General features: G+C 42.4%; 1 protein-coding gene across 2 annotated transcripts; it reads right to left on the bottom strand.

Moving 5' to 3' along the window:
* Positions 1–2,368: 2,368 nt before the first annotated feature.
* On the bottom strand, positions 2,369–17,287 carry LOC115094094 (sesquipedalian-1-like). Of its 2 annotated transcripts, none has more exons than XM_029606791.1 (2): positions 16,975–17,287; positions 2,369–3,195 (listed from the first exon to the last, which is right to left on the bottom strand). In XM_029606791.1, exon 2 carries the CDS (start codon positions 3,144–3,146, stop codon positions 2,472–2,474), a length of 675 nt encoding a protein of 224 aa, XP_029462651.1. In that variant the 5' UTR covers positions 3,147–3,195; positions 16,975–17,287; the 3' UTR covers positions 2,369–2,471. The 2 variants fall into 2 exon arrangements, with proteins under 2 accessions (XP_029462651.1, XP_029462652.1); XM_029606792.1 differs by having other exon boundaries at positions 2,369–3,169.
* Between the last annotated feature and the right edge of the window lie 948 nt (positions 17,288–18,235).

The raw sequence follows: 18,235 nt of genomic DNA, 5'->3' as shown, positions 1-18,235 counted from the left end.
ACTTATGATTGATGAGTTTAATTATCAGAATCTTAGGGTATAAGCCCCCACAGGTCTGAGTCTTGAGGCTTAAATATCTAGCAATTCTTCTGGTTGCTAGTGCCACTGCCTCCCAGTGTGTCCATGGAGGGGATGAAGTTTATGCTGTTCCCCCACTCCCACTCTTCATCTGTGACCTGTTGGGATTGAACACCTTAGCTCTGCTGCCTACCCTGCCTGATCTCCATTCTCCCTAATGATATCTGTCATGCCTGCTGACCTGGTCTGGCAGGCGGAGGAAAGCAGCAGTAAGCAAGTTTGGAAAATTATTTTTATAGTAATACAAAAGATAATGAGGCTGATGTAATAAGGTGCGCTGAAGCTGCCGCGGGTTTGTGAACACCTGTAGGCAGATGTAATAAGGGTTTTGTGTGTGGGGAAAACAGCGCATATGAATGCACTCACAGATCCATGGTTTTTCCTGCACGAATGCATGCTAACGGCATGCAAAGGAGGTGATTAGGTAATTATAGGCAATGCAGGGAGCCACGCTAGTGTGGGTTTTTTACCTCCATGGTCAGGGCACGAGTTAAGTGTCAGCGCTGACCTGGGGGGGCGGGGGCTATGTCTGCGTCTGAGCGTCCTGAAAACCACCTGAGTGTCTATCTCGATGTCCAAATGGCCAGCTTAGCTATGCATTTTTCTGGGCATTGGAATGTATAGATTTGCAACCAAGTAAGTGCCTAGCTCAGCGCCCGAGTGGCAACAGTAGCTAGGTGTCCAGAAAGGCTAGGTGCTTTACTGGGTTGCGAATGTATGCTGTCTGGCGCCCAGAAAGGCGCCTAGCTACCGTTGCCGCTCGGGCGCTGAGCTAGGTGCTTACTTGGTTGCGCCCGAGTGGCAATGGTAGCTAGGCGCTTTTCTGGTTGCCTGATTGTACAGATCTTTCTGCCACAAACGGAGCTCGCGCGGCCTGATAAGTGCCTGGCTAAGCATTTATCTCTGCTTCCGAGTGGCCAGCTTTTCACAGCGTCCGAGGTAGGCACTTCCCTGGGTGGACAGATACACGGCCAGATTGTTGTGAATTATCACCCATGAAAATATTTGCCCTGTTTTCTGCAGCACAGTTAATTGAAATATTAAAAAATACTTTCCAGGGTCATACTTTCTCTTAATAGGGAGACCCGTTTGCTCACTCATTCGCTTTTATGCGTGGATTAGCGGTACACGTTTTGAGCACGGATGTGGCCAGTTATTACAAAGCCCCTGTACCATGCTTAGGTATGCGCATTTTTCTGTACAGGCGCAGATTTCTGCGCACAAGTCATTTGCATATATATATTTTTTTAATACATCCCATGAAAACGGCAGCTTCACCCTCGTGGGGTGATCAAAACCCATGCTTCCTAATGAGCGCTTGTTTTGCTGTGGATCTTATTACATTGGCCCCCATGTTTGCCAGTTCACTTCAGAATTTTCTAATTTTTGGTGCCGAATCTACTGCTGAGCTGTTGCAGGAAACTGAGGCTGTGCCTTAGTTTCTTTTCTCCCTGTTTTCTGACCCGGGCACTAAGAGTGCCTAAGGATGGCAAAACTCTAAATCACTGATTAGATATAAGCCTGGGGCCAATTTTCAGACTATCCACTTTGGGACAAAGTTTGCAGGTACTTTTTCCCCACAGACTTTACACCAAGCTTCAAAGAGAAGGAAGGTACAGGCGTAAAGCAGGTTGAAAGTAGATATGTACAAAAGTACCCATGCTTCACACCACCCTCAAATTTTAAAGGGAAATTCCACAAGGTATCAAGTACCATCGGATCTGCCAGCTCCCTGCTGGTTTGAAAATTGCCCCCTTGATTAATATGGGCACCTGCATTTCTGGATATAGCGTATTAATCAGCTACCCTCTGGCACTGTACATGAAGGGTGCTGTCAACTTTCTATGTAAGTATGAATGGTTCGTATTTGTGGCTGAGACCAAAGCTTAGTTTCCATATTTATCGGTATTGCCTCCAGCATCTAACCAAAGAGAAGAGCAGAACCAGATCAAACGAGAGGCAATAACGAGAGTCAAAAAGTACGATGGGGGAGGCAGGAAAGGAAAAAGTGATTATAAACATCCAGTGACTACTGAAGAGATATGGGGGGGGGGGGGGGGGGGGGCGGGCAGGATGGGGGTAGCGAACATGCAATAACTTGTAAAAACAGGGGTAATAAATCTACTGCTAAAGAGAAGGGCAATGGGAAACTCTGTAACTGCTACGAGGCGAAAAAGTGGAGGCAACAAACATAGTTACTTCTGATGGGAAAAGAAGGAACAATAAACATACAGTTAACTATGGTGAGAGAGCAATGGCAATAAAGAAATGACCCTTATGGAGTGAGAAATGAGCAGTTTAAAAACATATCTTTTATTATTTTTCCCAAGCTACTTACATATTGACCAACAGCTCTTATTACCTCCCTTCTTACCCTTTCCATTGTAAGTGGACTATTTAGAGAATTCTATTAAGTCCTTTGCTGTAGGCTGATACTCTTTCTTCTCCTGCCATTTCCTTCTCAGCTCCTCAATCTCCTCCCCAAAGTAGTGGTGCAGCCTCAGGAAGTCATCCTCTGCCTCTTTTTCCATGGCCAGTGCTGGCAGTCTTCTGGGCCAGAACTTCAACTCTGCTTCTGTGCTCTTCAACCTCTTCCTGTTTTTTGTCCGTCTGTCTCCCAAGCTTGGCACTGGTATACCAGGCCAGATTGTATTGGTGTCTTTGGTGTGGGTATGGCAGAGCTCTTCATACTGCTGCAGCAGGTCTGTAGCCAGCATGCGCAGGTAACTGAAACTTGCAGAGGTCAGGGCCTTCATCCAGGCCTCCAGTGAGGCCTGGTCCTCAGCAGCCATCTTGTAGATCCGCAAGCTGGGGTCCTTGAAGGCCACTGCAAAGGCAAACTGCTCATCAGAATTGCAGAGCTCCACCGAGCAGCTCTCCAACACAATGATGCCTAGTGGCTCATGGTCCCCATGTCGCTCAAAGTAGAAGAGGCAGTTGCCACGAAGAAGGAACCAGCGGCGCTGGTAGGAGGTATTCAGCTCGCCCTTCTTGTAGAGGTAGCCCTCCTTGTCTGGTGTGGTGGATATGTGGCAGTAGGACAGGACTGAATGAGAATGAAGCTTCATGATGGTAGGAGGCAGGTGGGTACCTAACAGGATGAAACAAAGAAAAGGACTGGCAGATGGATAAAAAGAAAGATTATGGAAAAGGAGGGAGAAAAAAAAAGATATGAAGACAGATAACCAGAAAGAGAAAAGATTGGTTTATAAGAACATTATTCTGCAGGTAAAGGTATAAAATATATACAATACACAGTCCAACCTTTACCCTATGAATATACTGCAAAATTTAAAACCCTAAGGCTGACATAATAAAGGAGGGGAAGACCTCAGACAGAGAGTATGTAAATGACTATGCACATTTTCAACCTACTGGTTTATGCAATCATTGGTCAAAAGCTTCACCATCCACAAATTTAAATTAAAAATTGTCTATTCGGTTTCAATTTTTTAAACATAATCTATATTTTCAAAATTCTATTTTATATCAATTTTCATGTGTATAATAAAATCCCATAATCTTGTTGTTGATTAATATCCAATGGCCAGACGGCAGCATTTTCACTTTGTTCCAATGGTATGAGAATGTAGTAAAAATCCACTTTTCTTGAACAATGAACCAGTGTCTAGACAAACATTTGCTCTCCTTATATTCTAGAGCAGTGGTTCTCAACCTTTTTTCGGTTGGGACACACCTGACAGTTGGTTCTCACGTGCGTGACACACTGAACACATGCTTGTCACGGAGCTAAATGTAAATATATACTCTATACGATCCACCCTGACCCCCCAACAATGGGTGCAGAACAGAACTAGGACATTCCCTGTTCAATTTACCATACAAAAATATTTCTGGTGTCATCTCAGTAACAGTAACAAACACTCTCTCCTACCAGGCACAATAGCCCTCCTTATGAAAAAACAGTAATTTATCACCAATGCATGTCCTATTGAGAAAACACAACAAATCAGATTGATACCTACTGCTAGTAAAATACCTCAACTCGGTCTCACACATAGAATCGACCTTCACCAAGTACAGAAAGTCCACAAATTACAAATATAGAGACAAAAACTGGAATAGAAACCCAAAAAAGCCACTCTGCATTCAGTGCAAAACTGAAGAAATGGAAACAAATATAGCACCTAACAGACTCCCAGGATCTGCAATAAAGTACACAAATTAAGGTGCAAAAAAGTTACACCTGCATTATGGAACACACTCAAACAGTAACAACCCCACCTATGTAAAGGCAACACTACAAATATTTAACCAGGCCTAAACACCAATACATCTCCTATTAGCCAAGCTGCTATAGATCCCTATACAGAAACCACAAGCTTGCAGAATACCCTTAGCTGGGACATACATTTATTTATTTATTATAGACCGGTGTTTCATGGGAACATATCACATCAGTTTACATGCAGAACAGTCACAGAATAAAGTGACAAAGTTAATGGTTTTGTTTTCCCATTGTTGCACTTCATATACTGACTGGCTTCCTGCTGTTTCCAGTTCAGTTTTTGTCTCCACATTTCTATTTATACATTTCTCAAGTAATATCAAAATAATTCTAAAACTAGAATAATTGTTTCAAAACAACTGATAACTTACAAAATTATTTAACATTCTCTAAACACCAATAAAATATTTCAAACAGCAGACATCACATAATACCTAATAATTAGAATGGCAGTTAATCAAGAAAGCTAAACTTACAAAGCCACCTTTACTTACCCTCTCCAGCAACTCTCCTACTCCTTTCCCTTATAGGCCAATAGCACACACCAGAAGCAGCAATAGCTGCTGAAGCTCTGTCCTCACACTCCTCTTCCTTAGGTCCATGACTAGTCTGTCACACATACACACACTTTCTGTCACACACACCAGTCACCTCTTTGACCAATCTTTCTCTTACACACACACCAGTTATCTCCCTGACTATTCTTTTTCTTACACACACACCAGTCACCTCCCTGACCACTCTTACTCTCACTTTTTCAGTCTCTTACACGCACAGTCTATCACATTTTCTCACATACACACATGCTGACTCACTCTCTTTGACTCACTCACTCACCCCAACCCCCAGTCTATATGGCAGCTACAGCACAAGGCAGCCGGTATGCTGCTATCAAAGCAGAGTCGTGACAGGCTGGGAACTGCAGCAGAAGTGACTCCCCCAGGCCCTACAGCAGTAAGGAGGCAGCACTCAGCTGTTCGCCTGTACTGCAATCATTGTGGCGCAAAGCGGTCAGCGGAGAATGTGGCTGCAGGGATTTCCTGCCCTGCTGCTGTTTGGGAAATTTGTCGATTAGTTGCCCCGGGTCTGTGGCATTGGGTAGGCTTCAATTGCGGGTGTCAGTGCTGAAACAGCAGGGGGAGAGCACTGAAGATGAGAATTGATACATTACATTGAAGATCATCTGTGGAGGAAAGGAGCTTGCTCAGCTCCTAATCACACTGGGGTCACGGCTCCCTGAGCCTTTCTGTAACCAGCCTTTAATACTACTCCCTTTCCTTGCTTAACATCCCTCATCTCAAATATCCAGGTCTACTTAGAAATGTGTCCTTTCACTAAGTGGACAATTATAGGCTGATAAGTAAAGCAAGGGCCTGCTGAATGACTCACTACATCCAGCTGTGGAAGAGCATCTGTAATTGAAATTACCTGTGACAGTAATTAGATCTCTTAAATGTGCAAAGTGCCTTTAATGTCCACCTTCCATGCAATCAGCAGGAGCCAAGTCCTGATCTTAGCTGGGAGGTGGCTTGCCACTTCATTTATCAGCGACCTGGGGCAGTTAATCGAAGGATTTCCCAAACAGCAGTGCAGCAGGAAATCCCTGCTGCCACATTCTCAGCTCTCTGCTGTGCACTGCAATGATCGCAGCACAGGCAAACAGCTGAGGGCTGCCTTCTTACTGCTGCGGGGGCGGGGGGAGCCTTGGGACACGATTTCGGCAGCATGCATGGCCTTTTTTTCTTCTCACATGCCTAGTAAACATCACTTTCTCTTCCGGGCCACAGGAGCAGGAAGAAGAAAAGGCCATGTTGCTGTTGTCGGTTTCCACAAACACTGCTGCCAGTTCCCTTGGGGCTTGAATATGCTGATAGCACAGGCAGGAACAGCAGCAGTGTTTGTTGAAGAATTCTGTGTCTCTCGCTGGGGTGAGGCGAGGGAGGGAAGAGCAGTGGGAGACCAGGAAGTGCATGACACACCTGCCGGTGCTTAGCAACACAGGTTGAGAACTGCTGCTTTAAAACATGAATGAAGCTGTAAAATTGAAAAATGTGTTTTGTTTTGGTTTTTTAACTACCTCCATGATCTTAGGCATCACGGGAGAGTACTATGTTACAAAGTTCATGACAGCTTGTTCTTGCTGATTTTTTTTGTTGGATGAGGATAACAATAAATCCCTATTGAAGTATAAAGCACACCTCTATGATTTCTTCAAGCATTTGTATGGATACCCCCTATTCAATGTTTTGTTGAGAAAAACCCAAGATTGTTCTTTAAACACAAAGTTCTATCACTAATCCATAAAACTCTCTAGAATGATAAGAGTGAATGGTTAACCTCAGCATTACATTTTCATATTCCATCAAGAATTACAAGATCAGCAGGTACAGGGATGCTGCCCATCCCATCTTCCAAAATTGTTCATTTAAATAATGTACGAGAGAGGGCTATTTCCATTGCTGGGCCCCAACTGTGAAACTCTCTACCACAAGACTTGTGGATGGAATTAGACATTAAAATATTTAAAAAGGGTGTTAAAACTTGGCTATTCCAGCAGGCCTTCCAGGATTTTTAACTGAATGATTTTATACCCTTTTTAGTATTTGTATTTATTTATCTTATTACTACTCTTACTTTTCTGAATCTTTAACCATTTTAATTTTAACTTTTATTATTTTAATGGTTTATTTTATTATGAAATTATGTATTTATATCTTTTCATTTAACTTTGGAAATGTGAATATTTTTAAATGAATATTTGTTAACAAATGTAAACCGATGTGATATGTTCCCATGAAACACCGGTATATAAAGAATTAATAAATAAATAAACTCACTAACATTTCAACAATTTATTTTAATTCTGAGAAACTGTGAGAATGGAAGATGAAAACTAGAATAGTGCAAAAAAAGTATAGTTTCAATGTTACCCTCAGTACTTTTTTTAAAAAAATGATTAGATCTGAAAAAGAAATTGAAAATAATTGTAATTCATAGAAAATTGGATATGCTCATCACAGCGATTTAAACAGCCTAAAAAAGAATTTAATTCAAGCACTGATCTGTTGATCGATTTTCAAGAAAAGCAGATTTTTACTGCATTCTCATACCATTGGAACACGTGGTAATGTTGCAGTCTAGACATTGTTCTATTGGGACATTAATCAACAACAAGATTATGGGATTTTATTACACACATGAAATTGATATTAAAAATAATTTTGAATATATATATATATATATATATGTATAGATTAAATATATACAATTAAAAGGAGCTATTACAAAGGCAGCAAATATTTGTTAGAAAAGTATAAGGAAAAAGAAACCAATTTGGTTCTCAGAAGAGGTGTCTACAAAAATAAAGGCAAAAAAGATCCCCCAAAAAAAGGAAGACGGGGAACAATACCTAGTGATACTGAGGAAGCTGAAGAAAGAAATCAAAAAGGTAAAAGGTAAAGCGGAAGACAGGATTACCAAAGAGATAAAGGGGCTGATGTAATAAGGGGCGCTGATACTGCCGCGGGTTTGTGCACGCATGTACGTGTGTTTTCCTGTGCAAGCCCCGTACGGGGATGTAATAAGGGTTTTTGTGAGTGGAAAAAAGCACATAAGAATATGCTTACAGACCTGCGGGTTTTCCTGCATGAATGCATGCTAACAATGCAATGCAGGGAGCTGCTAGGGCAGGGGTTTTTTTTTTAATTATTTATTTATTGAACTTTTTTGTTTACATAGACAATTATATAAAATTATCAATGAACCAGTCAGATCAGAAAATTTCTCATTACGTAAGGATATACATAAACATATTAAAAACAAACAATATTCCTCCACATTATCCAAATTTACTTTGAAATCACATTTATGAAACAAGAGAAAATATGACCTGTCTGACCTGTAAAAGGAAATTAGGTACCTCACCGGATTCTATTTGAGCACATTTATATTTAAATAAGAAAAGGTAATTTGCGAACTATTTATTTTACTTCTCCAGTTTTTGAGTGGGATCCTACGCCAGCGGGACTCATTGCATTGATAAAGGATCTCAATTGAATTGGATCAAAAAATATGTACTTATTATTATTCAATTTAACAACACATTTGCTTGGATACCTTACTATAAAATCTGCACCAAGGTCTCTAACTTCTTGATACATTGCAAGAAATTTTTTCCTACACATCTGTGTTTCCCTGGCAATATCTGGGTATACCCATATTTTCCCACCTAGGAAGGTTTTTAATCTGTTGTGAAAGAAATGCTTAAGAAATGAATCTCTGTCTGAGGGAAATAAAAAAGTAACTAGTAATGTCCCTCTAAATTCTATTTGAGTCTCCAAGGACTGTTCCAAAAAATCAGTTAGATTCCCATTCTCCATTTGAATTTGATTACTATTACCTTGTGGTATTACTGTATCTTTTTTTCCCACATTCACAAAATATATTTTAGCTATTGGTGGTACTGCTTCACTAGGAAACATTAGAATCTCTGTAACATATTTCTTGAAAATATCTAGGGGAAGATGCAATTTCACACATGGGAAATTTACAATCCTTAAATTCTTGTATCTAACCTCATTCTCCAGAATTTCTATTTTCCTATTATTTGATGTTTCCACTTGTATTATTTTTTCTTGAGTATCATATAACTGTACTACCTGTTTTTCTATTACATCTATTTTACCTACATTTTCTTTCACAACCGGTTCCAGTTGAGATATATGGTTCCTGGTTCCAAGCATAGTGTTTGCTAACATAGTAATAGAAGATTCTAAGGATATCAGTGCCTTCCATACCAATTCCAAGGTAATTTCTTTCCCCTCTACCATTTGCAAGCCCAAAGGTTGGATCCCTAACTCAATTCCCTGAACAGGACCCCCCATGTTCAAGTCCCCTCTATCCTTAGATGTTGATGCCTCCATGACAGGTTCTGGATTTTCACCACCCATTGCTCCAGAAACCTGTTGCTGTGGGACAGGTGTTTTTCCAGTCTCTTCAAGGGGCATATTAAGTGATCCTTTCCCATCCAACTCTTCTCCGATGGATACACTTCCGGCCACCAACTTGGGAAGGCCTATTGTATCAGGGTTTGGATGTTGGACTCCACTAGGATTAGAGGGGGTAACTGGAGCTCCGGGGCTCAAAGATGTACAAGTATCCAACATTGAAGACGTGTGCTCTATGTCTATCAATGTAGCGGATTGCCTAGTCGGAGTAGAAGTGTTCGCAGGAGAGAAGAAACCCGTTATATTAGTTTGCAAAGTCACTGTTGGAGTAGTCGGAGTCTCCGCTCGAACTCTGCCTTTGCACTTCGTATGAGGCATCGAATTAAATAGAAAATTTTCAATAGAACAGACAGTTTCTTCTACTCAGTTTACTCACGGTTTGGTACCAGTGGAGGAGAACAACAGGATCTTGAATTGTGAAGCATAAAAATTCATTCGAACTTACATCCAATCCATACGACTCCAAGCTAGACGAAGCCAAGCAGACAAAGCCATGCGCCTTTGTCACGCGCGGCTTCGTCAACGCGCCGGTGTCGACTACGCGCCGCAGGAAGGTACTTTAAATACCTTCGTAGCTGGAGGAAGTAACGTCAGTGTCTCAAAGGCAATGCAGGTAACAGTTCAAAATTACCAGGAAAAACGCCGTCGAGGCCAGCTACCGCTAGACCCCCGGTAGAGTAGGAAACTTCTCCTTGTTCTCCTCAGTTAGGTGAATACGGAAGGCACTTTAAATACCTTCGTAGCTGGAGGAAGTGACGTCAGCGTCTCAAAGGCAATGCAGGTAACAGTTCAAAATTACCAGGAAAAACGCCGTCGAGGCCAGCTACCGCTAGACCCCTGGTAGAGTAGGAAACTTCTCCTTGTTCTCCTCCTAGGGCAGGTTTTTTAACAAGGGTTTTTCACCCGTGTCAGCGCCGACTCAGGGGGGCCTATTTCTGCATCCGAGAGTCCTGAAAACCACTTAGCTGAGTGCCTATCTCTATGTCAGAGTGGCCAGCTTAGCTAGATGCTTTTCTGGGCGTCAGAACGGTCAGCTTAGGTAGATGCTTCTCTAGGCGCTGAGTGCCAGATACACGGCCAGAAGAGCGCCTGAGCAGCAAGATTAGCTAGGCGCCTTTCTGGGTGCCCGATCGTATAGATCTTTCTGCTGCAAACAGAGCACAAGCGGCCTGATAAGCGCCTAGCTCAGCGGACAAATGGCAAGAGTAACTAGGCGCCTTTCTGAGCACCCTATTGTGCAGAGTTTTCTGCCACAGATGATCACGAGCAGCCTGATAAGCACCTGGCTGAACGCCTATCTCGACTTCAGAATGGCCAGCTTAGAAAAGCGCTTTACAAGGCATCCGAGGTAGGCGCTTCCCTGGGCGGACAGATACATGGCCAGAGGAGCGGCAAGATTGTTGTGAATTATCACCTATGAAAATATTTGCCCTGTTTTCTGCAACACAGTTATTGGAAATATTAAAAATACTTTCCAGGGTCATACTTTCACTTAATAGGAGACCCGTTTGCTTGCTCACTCGCTTTTATGCACGGATTATCAGTGCGGGTTTTGAGCGTGGATGCGGCTACTTATTTCATAGGCCCTTACCATGCTTAGGTATGTGCATTTTTTCGTATGTGCGCGGATTTCTGCAAACAAATCATTTGCGTAATTTGTTTTTTACATCCTGCAGAAGTGGCTGCTTCAGCCATGTATGGTGATCAAAACCCGCACTCATAACGAGTGCCTGTTTTGCCTTGGGTCTTATTACATTGGCCCCAAAGCAAGGTGACAAAACATTTTTCAGATATCAGAGAAAGAAGGAAAACCCGATGTGGTATAGTGAAATTGAAAGGTGATGAGGAGCAAAGTGTCGAGACAGATGAGCAAATGTTGGAAATATTAAATAAACTTCAGTTCCGTGTTCACTAAAGAAGACCCTGGAAAAGGACCATTGCTGGTTGACAAGACCGTAGAAGCCCCGTTTATAGAATAGTATGTATGGGAAGAGCTAGGAAAACTGAAAGTGGATAAGGCCATGGGGCCAGATGAGGTACATTCCAGACTACTACGAGAACTCAGAGATGTCCTGGCGAGTCCACTAAATGACCTGTTCAATTAATCCCTGGAAACGGGAGTGGTGCCATGAAATTGGAGAAGAGTGATTTTAGTTCTGCTTATTTATTTATTTATTTAGCCATTTTATATACCATTGTTCCAAATGAAGATCACAGCGGTTTACTACATGACATACATATTATAGAGCGACGTGTACATTGACTTAATGAGATTTATATAGCATACATTTTAAAGATCAACACATACGTAGGCTAATGTAATAAGGGGTGAAATAGAACTGCAAGTATGTACTAGGACATTTAACTCGAGTAGTAGCAGAGAGGAGGCTAGAAACTGCAGGCCGGTTAGTCTCAGCTCAGTGGTAGGAAAATTAATAGAGACACTATTGAAAGAGAGGATACTGAACTAGCTACAATCCGGTAAGTTGATGGACCCGAGGCAGCATGGATTCACCAGGGGAAGGTCCTGTCAGACAAATCTGATTGATTTTTTTGATTGGGTGACAAGAGAACTGGATCGAGGAAGAGCACTCTATGTCAACTACATGGATTTCAGCAAAGTTTTTCATACTGTCCCACATAGGAGGCATGTGAATAAAATGAGAAGCTTGGGAGTGAGCACCATGGTGGTGGCATGGATTATAAACTGGTTGACTGATAGGAGTCAGCAACTAATGGTAAATGGAACCTAGTCTGAAGAGAGAGTTTTGTGAAGCAGAGTGCCACAGGAATAGGTATTGGTTCTGTTCAATATCTATGTGAGTGACACTGTGGAAGGAATAGACGGTAAAGTTTGTCTATTTGTGGATGATACCAAGATCTGCAACAAAGTGGGCATGCCTGAAGGAGTAGAGAGAATGAAATGTGATTTACGAAAGCTTGGAGTGGTCAAAGATATGCCAGCTGGGATTCAATACCAAGAAGTGCAGAATCATGCATCTGAAATGTGGTAATCCAAAAGAGCTGTATGTGATGGGGGGTGAAAGACTGATGTGCATGGGGTGATAGTATCTGGTGATATGAAGATGGCGAAGCAATGTGACAAGGCGATAGCTAAAGCCAGAAGAATGCTGGTCTGCACAGAGAAGAGGAATAATCAGTAAGAAAAAGGAGGTGCTGATGCTCTTGTACAAGTCCTTGGTGAGGCCTCACCTGGAGTACTGTGTTCAGTTCTAGAGCCCGTATCTCAAAAAGAATAGAGACAGGATGGAGGCGTTCCAGAGAAGGGCTACCAAAATGGTGTGTGGTCAGTATCAGAAAACATATGAGGAGAGGCTGAAGGATCTGAATATGTATACCCTGGAAGAGAGGAGTTGGAGGAGAGATGTGATACAGACCTTCAGATACCTGAAAGGTTTTAATGTTGTAGAATCGTCAAACCTTTTCCATTGGAAAGAAATCAAAATGAAACTCCAGGAAGGACGACTCAGAACCAACGTCAGGCTATATTTCTTCTTGGAGAGGGTGGCGGATGCCTGGAATGCCCTTCCAGAGGAGGTAGTGAAGAAAAAAAAATGGTGAAAGAATTCAAAGGGGTATAGGATAAATACTGTGGATCCCTAAAGGCTAAAGGATGAAGGATGAAAATGAAGAAAAGAGTGAATGGGGGTAATTTGCTGGTGTGGCGGTTTCTACCCTTAACCAATAAGCCTTGATACTGTTGATGCAACTCCATCATTGCTCCTGTATCAACAGCAAGTGGAAAAGGGAAATTGAATTCAGACAACAACTAGTGAGGACCCCAACTTTTATGGTCTGGGGAACTGATAAGCATGAGGGTAACTTGGTGGTGCAGTAGTTACTACCCTTAACCAATAAGCCTTGATACTGTTGATGCAACTCCATCATTGCTCCTGTATCAACAGCAAGTGGAAAAGGGAAATTGAATTCAGACAACAACTAGTGAGGACCCCAACTTTTATGGTCTGGGGAACTGATAAGCATGAGGGTAACTTGGTGGTGCAGCAGTTACTACCCTTAACCAATAAGCCTTGATACTGTCGATGCAACTCCATCATTGTTCTCCGAGGCAGGAGGGAAAAGGGGAATTGGATTCAGACAACAACCAACGAGAACCTCGACTTTTACGGTCTGGGGAACTGATGCACAGACATAAGGGAAAAAAAACACAGGACTGCTTCTACAACCAAGTCCTTGAGCAAAGCATTTGAAGCAAAACTGTCTGAATTTTAAAAAAAAGCTCATCACCCGTAAAAATATTGCTAGCAGTAAATTTTTATGGGTTATCATAAAGCTTAGTGATAACTGCATAGAGCAGCAATTGCTACCCTTAAGAGAATCATGGGGTAACCTGTACAGGTTACCCCATGATTCAGTGATGTAAGGATTACATCACTGAATCATGGGGTAACCCGTACAGGTTACCCCATGCCGTACGGCATGAAAGATACTACGATAAGAAGCTTGCTGGGCAGACTGGATGGACCATTTTGGTCCTTTTCTGCCATCATTTTCTCTGTTTTTCTATGTAATCATTTTTTATTAAAATTTGTGGATGGTCAATATTTTGACCAATGATTACATAAACCAGTAGACTGAGAATGTGCATAGTCATTTGCATATTCTTAGTCTGAAGTCTTTCCCTCCTTTGTTATGTCAGCCTTAGGGTTTTACATTCATATAGTGAAGGTTTGCTTGTGTATTGTTGTTTTTTTAAACATTAAACATTACGGTGCATTTACTTAAAACCCATTGCTTTCTTTTCTTACATCACCGAGATGTACAGAAGACAGAAAAGGATTCAGTAATAGATTTCTGATCTCGCTCATATGCCTTGTCTGCTCCCCTCACACTTTCCCTCTCTTTTTCCTTCCCTGATGCCAAATATCTTATATCTCTCCCTGTAGCTTTGTTTTACTGTCTGGTATTTTATTTTCTGAAGGCTTCAGATCCTTACAGGTGGATTGTCTGTTTGCGTTCCTGCAGTGAGGCAATCAGGCACAATGGATTAAAATGACCAGAACTGGTTCTACCAGTTAACGAGGGAAGTGCCCAAACTGGAAGCCAATACGTCACTGTACAGCACAGACATTGCAGTGCGTTTTCACTCAGTCCTTATTGATCTCACTCACAGCAGTGGGGTTTCACTCAATCTTTACATCACTGATCTCACTCACAGCAATGGGGTTTCACTCGTTCCTTATTGATCTCACTCACAGCAGTGGGGTTTCACTCGTTCCTTATCACTGATCTCACTCACAGCAGTGGGGTTTCACTCAATCTTTACATCACTGATCTCACTCACAGCAATGGGGTTTCACTCGTTCCTTATTGATCTCACTCACAGCAGTGGGGTTTCACTCGTTCCTTATCACTGATCTCACTCACAGCAGTGGGGTTTCACTCGTTCCTTATTGATCTCACTCACAGCAATGGGGTTTCACTCGATCCTTACATCACTGATCTCACTCACAGCAGTGGGGTTTCACTCGTTCCTTATTGATCTCACTCACAGCAGTGGGGTTTCACTCGTTCCTTATTGATCTCACTCACAGCAATGGGGTTTCACTCGATCCTTACATCACTGATCTCACTCACAGCAATGGGGTTTCACTCAATCCTTACATCGCTGATCTCACTCACAGCAACGGGGTTTCACTCGTTCCTTATCACTGATCTCACTCACAGCAATGGGGTTTCACTCAATCCTTACATCGCTAATCTCACTCACAGCAATGGGGTTTCACTCGTTCCTTATCACTGATCTCACTCACAGCAATGGGGTTTCACTCAATCCTTACATCGCTAATCTCACTCACAGCAATGGGGTTTCACTCGTTCCTTATCACTGATCTCACTCACAGCAGTGGGGTTTCACTCGTTCCTTATTGATCTCACTCACAGCAATGGGGTTTCACTCGATCCTTACATCACTGATCTCACTCACAGCAATGGGGTTTCACTCAATCCTTACATCGCTGATCTCACTCACAGCAATGGGGTTTCACTCGTTCCTTATCACTGATCTCACTCACAGCAATGGGGTTTCACTCAATCCTTACATCGCTAATCTCACTCACAGCAATGGGGTTTCACTCGTTCCTTATCACTGATCTCACTCACAGCAATGGGGTTTCACTCACTCCTTATCAACGATCTGGCCTTGTGTCATGGGAGGGGGGGGGGGGGGGCACTGCTTGTCCAACGCCTTCATGCTGGCAGGAGGAGAGTGGTGTTTCAGGTTGCATGTACCTTGCCTGCTGGTTTCACTTTGTGATGTGAATGCCTGAGGGGCCACTTCATGAAGTTAGTAAGTAGCATATTTAAAATAAGTCAGAGAAAATAATTTTTCACTCCATGCACAATTAAGCACTGGAATTCATTGCTGGAGGATGTAATAATGGCATGAGACTTTTTCAGTTATATTTTTATGATTTTGATGCTCAACAAGACCTATTAGCTAATTTGTTTATGTTTTTTTTCTTTCTTTTTCTTTTTCTTATGGTCATCAATTTTACAACATTAATGTTAATTTTGAACTAATGTACCCTGTTCCAAGTTCCATAACCTTGTTCTATGTAAATGCCTCTTGGCGAATTTCATGTTATGTTTCAATGTAAACCGATGTGATCTGTATTTCATACAGGAACACCGGTATATAAAAATCTAAAAATAAATAAATCTAGCATAGCTGAGTTAAAAAAAAAAAAGTTTGGACAAGTTCTTGGAGGAGAAGTCCATAAACTATTATTAACCACATTAACTTGGGAAAAGCCACTACTTCAGTCCTTTGCTGTTAATGCGCAGGAATATCTACTGTTTGGAATCTTGGCAGGTATTGGGACCTGGCTTGGCCGCTATTGGAAACAATACTGGGTTTGATGGACCCTTGATCTGATCCAATATGGCAATTCATATGTTTTGTTCTTAGGCCTATTCTCATGGGACCTATTGACCCTGTGCACTCAAAACTGAAGAATGAAGCTGGCTGGTGTAGAGGGTAGACATGGCATGAAATACCACTCTCCTGCCGGGATTAATCTGGGTGGGCAGTGCCAGAATCATAGAAGAGAGGGATGGTTTTTGAGAGAGGAATTTGGAAGGGGGGATGTTAGGGAAATCCATAGAGAATGCAGAAGGGGATGGGACGAGAGAGAGAGAGTGACAATCACAAGGATGGGTAGAGAGAGGATGGTGGGCAGAGGGATCCCCGGGTATCCCTGAACGCAGGTGGCCCAGCCATGGACCTCATTCCTCTCATCACAGACCTCAGACACTAGATTGGAGTCCTGCTCATTCATGAGATCTGTGCTCCCTCCTGTTTCTGGTGGGGGCTGCTCACTTTCTCTTCATTTTGTTTTTTAAGGGGCCTGCTTCCTTCCTTTATACTCCATCTCTGTTAGGGCCTGCTTCTTTCTCTTCCTCTCTGGCAAGGACTCTTTCCCCTTCCTCCCCCATACTCTGGTGGGGACTGTACTCTTCTTCCCTGTCTCTGGCAGAAGAAGCTACTCTTTCCCCCCTCCCCCCTTTTTTTTCTTGCTCTGCTCTTTACAGGAAATGTCGGGTTACTTCCTCCTGCGCTGATAAACCTTAAATCTTTTTGCTGTGAAGATATCTTACCTTTTTTCAGGTCCTGCAGCTGCTCCCAAGGCTCCCAGTCATGGCGCTTGCTTGCTTGCTTTGTGACTGGTTGTTTCTCTTATCTGTTCTTGTATTATAGCTCAAAGGCTCATAATGCAAAGTCTCATGCAATTCCTCCCTCTTCTTAAGTCCTGCCCTGGTCACTGGACTGTTCCCACAAGTCCTTGGACGTCGCTCTGTGATATGGATTTCCGAGGCTTCCAGTACAGAGCCTGCGCAGGTGTGCCATTCAGCTCGCCTCTCCTGGAACCTTTTCTCCTCCCTCTCTTTCTCAGTGGGAGGAGAGAGCGTGTGTGTGGCAGTCTAGAAAAGAAACAGCATGTTTCAGTTTCCCCTGGAAGTCCCCAGGCTCCTAAAGAAATGAGCACGTAAACTTCTTCCTCATTTGTATGCCTTCCTCTAAAGCGGCATTTTCAGCTTTCGGTCCTGTGCATTTTGCTGGAATGCCCTTTGACGTTTTCAGCCCCCTGTGTGTTCACGTGTCTGAGTCTCCAGCAATTTACGGAACTCCTGAGAGCCGACGTCCTGTACACACCTGCCTTCCTAAGAGAGAGATTCCAGGTTATGACTGCACAAAGTAGCAAATGATTTTTTGAAAGGCAGCAGCCTGCAGACGACATTGCAAAACTTGTTTTATGCAATGCTACAGAAGGTGAATCATGTTTAAGGATAGTGTCATACTGAAAGGAACAAAAACTGCAAAAAAGACTGCAAGCCACTTTGCATAGTTTTGAAATGGTTTATCTTTTGCCAGAGGCTTTAATTTCTTGCAAATTCTGAAAGAAATAATTTCACAAAAACATGCTTTGTGAAAGCAAAGTTTTTGTGCAAAAAGTGCTTTTACTTGACTCATAAATTTAATTCTTAGGAGCTTATGCAATAAATTTTAGCTTGCATGTTTAGTGCTATGCAATATGGCCTTAATGTGCACATTATTATTTATTTTAAAATGTTTATATCCCACCCTTACAAACTCAGTCTTCCCAGTACACTAACATTTGCACATACATGAATTAAATGAAGGGGCATCATATACAAATGAGGCTTTACTGAGCTCACAGTAAAGGCTCTGAAGGTATACTGACTGCCACCTGCCATTATCATGGGCCCAATAAAGCCAAAATTTTAACACCTGCCTCAGATCAGGAGCTAACGTTTTCCTGGGCCTGCTGCTGTGACATTCCCCCTGTGCTAATTGGCTTGAAGTGTATTTCCTCTTCCCTTTAAAAAAAAAAAAAAA

Source organism: Rhinatrema bivittatum, chromosome 6 (genome assembly GCF_901001135.1).
Source record: "Rhinatrema bivittatum chromosome 6, aRhiBiv1.1, whole genome shotgun sequence".
In the NCBI taxonomy this organism is placed as follows: domain Eukaryota; kingdom Metazoa; phylum Chordata; class Amphibia; order Gymnophiona; family Rhinatrematidae; genus Rhinatrema; species Rhinatrema bivittatum.
This window is presented reverse-complemented; position numbering and strand designations above follow the sequence as displayed.

Coding starts and splice junctions, on each gene's coding strand:
- LOC115094094 (XM_029606791.1), bottom strand. CDS start 3,146: ATGAAGCTTCATTCTCATTCAGTCCTGTCCTACTGCCACATATCCACC.